The sequence below is a fragment of the Triticum urartu genome, chromosome 7 (assembly GCF_003073215.2).
Source record: "Triticum urartu cultivar G1812 chromosome 7, Tu2.1, whole genome shotgun sequence".
Lineage (NCBI taxonomy): Eukaryota > Viridiplantae > Streptophyta > Magnoliopsida > Poales > Poaceae > Triticum > Triticum urartu.
In genome coordinates, this window is record NC_053028.1 from 66,134,084 (window position 1) to 66,139,765 (window position 5,682).

General features: G+C 40.5%; 1 protein-coding gene across 1 annotated transcript; it reads left to right on the forward strand.

The window, feature by feature from the left end:
* Window positions 1-306: 306 nt before the first annotated feature.
* LOC125526056 (WAT1-related protein At5g64700-like) lies at window positions 307-5,028 on the forward strand. The gene is made up of 7 exons (XM_048691084.1): window positions 307-564; window positions 1,966-2,028; window positions 2,928-3,044; window positions 3,190-3,430; window positions 4,114-4,272; window positions 4,455-4,606; window positions 4,742-5,028. The coding sequence occupies exons 1-7, from the start codon at window positions 356-358 to the stop codon at window positions 4,818-4,820; spliced, it is 1,020 nt and encodes a 339-aa protein (XP_048547041.1). The 5' UTR covers window positions 307-355; the 3' UTR covers window positions 4,821-5,028.
* The last annotated feature ends 654 nt before the right edge of the window (window positions 5,029-5,682 follow it).

The following is a 5,682-nucleotide window of genomic DNA, read 5'->3' on the forward strand; positions in this document are numbered from 1 at the left end:
CGCAACCTTTAATCGAATATGGTTTTTTAATGCGAGCAAGAAAAATCCAATGGGAGGGGTGGTGGGAGGTCAGGGAAAAATAAAGCAGTGCGAGATGATGAGATGGAAGGCGAGGCAAAAATATACCAATGACAGGGGTGGTGGGGACTGGAGGCAAAAATAGTGAGGAGAGCCTACCAACTCCCTCTATATAGGAGTAGAGATCTGCGTGCTCAGTCACAAGTTTTATCTTCATCCAAATGCATGCCCCTTTGGCTAGCTAGCTGCTAGCAAGCTAGGATAGTGCGCCCTTTATATAGCCGGAGATTGAGACGGCAGTTGGCAGCAAGAGCCCGCAACTGTCGTCGCGTGACCGATGGACATCAAGGCAACGGAGACGAAGACGGCGGTGGGGTGGGAGTGGAAGGCTCCCGCATCGATGGTGTTGGTGCAGCTGTTCATCACGGGGATGATCCTGCTGTCCAAGGTGTCCATCGGTGGTGGCATGTTCATCTTCGCCCTCCTCGCCTACCGCAGTCTTTTCGGCGCCGCCTTCATTCTCCCATTGGCGCTCATCTTTGAAAGGTAAGAGTATGCATGAAGTGTGCGGCATGCTGGCATGCTTATCTATTTACTCTCAATTACCGTAACCTTTCTGTTCTTCCAACTTTAAAAACTATCACTCGGGCCCTTCGAAATTGTCCTCTCGCACACCGGTTCTCCTCGCTCCCAACCATATCTGTCACCCAAGGTTCTCTTCTCCGCCCTGTTGTCGTGGCATCCCTTATCTCTCCCGTTTGGCAGCCTCATCGATGGCAAGACAATAGGGACCTGCCCCTTTTGTTTCGCTAGGTTTAGGTCCCCTGGTAACATTTGCAAGGTGATGCTGGCAATGACAAGTTGTAATAGTGACTCTTTAGTCTCTCCCTACCTCAACGATGTTCGGCCGAGTGCCGCTAAAGGACATGTGAGGGTAGGTGTTGCCAGTTCTATTCGTTCTCTTCCGATCTTGACATTTGGAGGAAATTGTCTGGCTCTTTGTGCAGCGACTTCGGCCACTTCTTTCGATCTGTTCTGCCATATGGTCTGTTTCTGCATCCTTCTGAATTGATGGTGAAGGATTCCAAACCCGTGTTACGTGGAGTGATGCCCCAACCGATGTTACTTCAGTGGTGATTAGATCTTGTTTCTGGGGCGAGTCACTATTGTGGTACGCCGCGTTTTCTTTCTTTGTTGTCGGCTTAGTGCAATTTGCATGCTTCAGCGGGGCGTACAATCGAAGGAAGAAGATGGGTAGTATGGTTTTCAATATATACCTTTATGTTGATTGTTTTGTTTCTTGTTATCTTTCTATTGTACAGATTATTGTTTTCTTGATATTATGGGGTGTCATTTCTAAAAAGAAATTGCAACTATGTAAGTGAAAAAAGTTTGTCAAACTTTATATATATATATATATATATATATGTGCGCTGAGCAAATGGTATTGACAGTTCGAATATTATCCAAAAAGTTTCTACTATTACAAGGGAGTCCGTAGTCATTTCGTCTGTATCGCACGGCTAAAAAACCGTTCCAATTATCTCTTGTCCAATCTTTGCCTAGTCCATGGCTGCATACAATAAAGCCAAGTATTAATTTATGGAAATAATCATGAGGGTTGGACGGGAGGATCACATTAATTATAGATAATATCATTTTTTGGACGGGAGGATCACGGTAATTATGAAAAGTATCATTGAGTGTTGGAGTGGAGGATCACGTTAATTATGAAGAATATCGTTATTGGGACATTTGGACGAAAGAATCATGTTAATTGTGAGAAGGATCATCGAGCATCGGACAAGTGGATCACGTTAATTATGAAATGTATCGACGGGCATCTGACAAAAGATTTTCCCTTCAAAATATTTTTTGGCAGATTTAGCTGCCCAACGCATTCTAATCGGCTAAACTCGAGCTTTGAATTTTGCTGTGCACATGCAGGGGCAAGTGGAGGGAGATGGGTTGGCACGCTACGGGATGGATCTTCCTCAACGCCTTCATCGGGTACGCAGTCCAAACGCACTCGGTTAGTGCACATTGTGTGCACCAATACATACATGTTGACGCGCAAAAAAAGTGTCATGAACTAGTTTCCTATATGCTTATTTATTTATTTTTTATGTTTGTTATTTCCTCAAGAAAACTTCTTTATGTTGTTTTACTACCTTGTTCTATTCATGCCTTATTCAGCGGCGGATCAAGCCTGATCCACCAAGTGTCTGAGACCCCGTACGAAAGGCTGTTATCTACACGTAGGCTAATAGTTTAGTGTGTGATATCGCCTATGTCCTGGTCTAGCCCACGTCCAAAATTCCAAACGAACCACCCTATATACTCCCTCCGTCTCAAAATAAATGTCTCAACCTTAGTATAACTTTACCTCCTTCTTAAAATAAGTGTCTTAACTTTGTAACTTTGAACCAAAGTTACAAAGTTAAGACACTTATTTTGAGACAGAGGAAGTACATCCCAGCTTCGGTGATATAATTAATTTCAGTGGCAGACAACGTGGATCTCAGTTAAACCAGCACATCGCACTAGTCTTGCAATTGCAGCTGATCGATCTCTCGATTTCCTTTCATATATGCATATATAGATTGCCGTATGTTGTCAATGATTTATCATACTATATAAAGTAACTGCATTCCCCACATGAGTTAAAAAGTGGCCATATTATAGTGATTAGTAAAAGGGCACAATTGTTCTCCAGGTCAACTGTATAGCACAGTGCTTGGCTGCAAAGAGCTTCGGTCAGAGAGAAAATTAAGTATCCCGCAAAGAAAATTTGAGAGACAAAAGTAGTCACTTGCAAGCTAATACGTACCTGATTAGAGGGCCAATTGTGTGAACAAAATACTGCATAACATGAACTAATTCCAGTGACCTCACGTCATGATATGTAGGTATGCGGTGCCAATGAGCCTATACTACTATGGTCTCAGTGATACAACGCCAACTTATGCTGTCATCTTTCTGAACATAATTCCGCTGGTCACATTCATTCTCTCGCTTGTCTTCAGGTACCAAAATTCTTTCATTATTCATGCATTCACAATAAACTTCAGTTTTTATTTGCTGGACCCAAGATCAACTTCTTGATAATCAACAACCACCATTATATCTTATTTTCCAATACGGAATGTGATATATGGATGAACATATAAGAATGGAGACATTGCAAATCTGGAGCATAGCTGGATCAATGAAGATTGTAGCCGTTGTGCTCTCGGTTGGAGGCACAATGCTCATCAGCCTTTACAAGGGCAAGACACTGCATCTCTGGGATCGCATTATGAAGCACCACCACGAGGGACAACAAACCACAGAGGTTGCAGGCAATCATCTAAGAGGGACAATATTCTTGGTAGGCAGCAGCATCACACTTGCTTGCTGGTACCTGATTCAGGTGATCGACCATGCAATGACATGTTGCGACTATCCCTTTTTTATTGTTAAGTTTGTTATATTATTTAGAGTTGGACTAATGAGACGTGTGCTCATTAGTATTATAGCGGGCCGGTAGACATGATGAGAGGAGGGGAAAGAGGGCATCGGAGAGAAATACTTGCATGCATACATTAAGATGCTAAAGGGATGACATCATCAAGATTGTTAGTAGATTTAATCTTCAAAATGTTATAACTCCCTAAACGTGATGAACATTTGAAACCCGCCTTCACTATCGGCTTTGTTTTGATAAGGACTTCAAAATTAGATAATATACGACTATGTTCTGAAAATAGTTTTTCCTTATAAGTTAGCATCATCCATTACTTTTGAAGTTACCACCGACACAACACTTTAAGTGTACTCAACACTTTGGTTCTATATGCATTCAACATTGATCGTGCTTTTAATTGGTTGATGTAATCAGTGTGTACCTAGCAAATCGAGTTTTTCATGTGGGTAACTACTAGCAATGCTTTTATTTGCATGTCATGAATGAGTTGATGATGATCTTGTTGCATGCAAGGAGCACTCCAACGCGAGATTGGGACTATTAGAAAGTTCATTTTGTATTATTTTTTTGTGTATTGTTTTTGTTAGTTGAAATTAGATCTTGATTTTTTTTGTACTATGTTCATGCAGTCAAAGGTTATGAAGGTGTATCCATACAAATACTGGTCGTCTATGGTGACATGCTTTGTTGGAGGATTTCAAACCGCGCTAGTTGGAATAATATTGAGTAGAGACAAGAACACGTGGAAGCTAGGATGGGATCTGAACCTTATGACCATCTTCTACTCAGTGAGTCAGTAGATCTGAAAAACATCCATAAAATACATATTAAAATCTGAAATATATTTGAAGCTAAGTAGCTCGTAATTTCTTTGAAACTGGTTCATCAGGGTTAATAAAATCACTGGTAATTGAAAAGCCTAGATGGAAAATTATTTGCTAGGTAATCAACATGAAATTATTTGGTGTAGGGGGCACTTGCAACGGCGGGGAAATATAACCTGAACTCATGGGTCGTGGCCAAGCGAGGTCCAGCATATCCTCCAATGTTTAGCCCATTGTCAGTGGTATTCACAGTTTTGTTGGACTCAATCTTCATAGGCGATGAGATTACAGTAGGAAGGTTTGTCCCTTTCGCTTCTTCTTACTCTTCTCTCGGAGCCATCTTTCTGGCTCCAATGAAAGGTTTAACTTCTTTATAATTAATATAGTTGGGATAAAATGAATTGAATTGTTCCTCTTTCTTCTATAATTGCAGCCTGTTCGGCACAATAGTGGTAATTGTTGGGCTCTACATTTTCCTATCGGCAAAATCAAAAGAGGCGCGGGACAAGTAGAGCTCATCAGCGGCAAGCAAAGATTTTGTAGCCGTAGAAACCGTGAAATTGTACTTGCATACATGAATATTATGATTTTATTTATTATGTAAGAGAGAGGATGACAGGATGACATGTTTCTACAACTAGATGATACCCCGCACGTTGTTGCGGGAACGTTTGCAATACATCCAGTTAGAATTGGTTGTATGAAACATGAATTTTTAGAGTTATAATATGAGAACTAGAGCTAAAAATAAGTATGATTTGTGGTGTTTGATTATTGTATAATGTAAATATCCTAATAGAATATAAATTCTCATGCATGTTTGCATGTCGAAGTGGCTTTTTATTATGCATTATTGCATGTTGTGGTGGGCCTTTCTTCTTACATGTTGAATAATGAGGTGGCATATATACTTGTATGTTGAAAGAAATAGACTAGTGGGGACTAGCTATTTAGATATAGAAGATTTCCTCTCGACAAAATCAAAAGAAGTGCCGGACAAGAAGAGATCATCACCAGCAAGCAAAGTTCTTGTAGCCGCATAAGATACAAAATTGTAATTGTATGCAAGAATATTATGATTTTATTTATTACGTTTTATTTGTGAATACTTTGTTTATTATTTAAGAGAGAGGATGATAGGTTTTTTTCCTGTACAACCCCTACGACCGATTCCGCTGTCACCAGGAACAGACGTGTACCACAATGAGCTGAAAACAACACTTAACTAGCAATGTATTCTTAATCCATCTCTCTTTAGTACAGTTGCCAAATTAGTTTAGCTGCAAGTCAGTGCCTTAAAATGGAATTTGGGTCAGTCGATTTCTGGCGAGAAGGAAAACGGATGCGCGTGGAACTAGTTTTTTTTCTCGATCC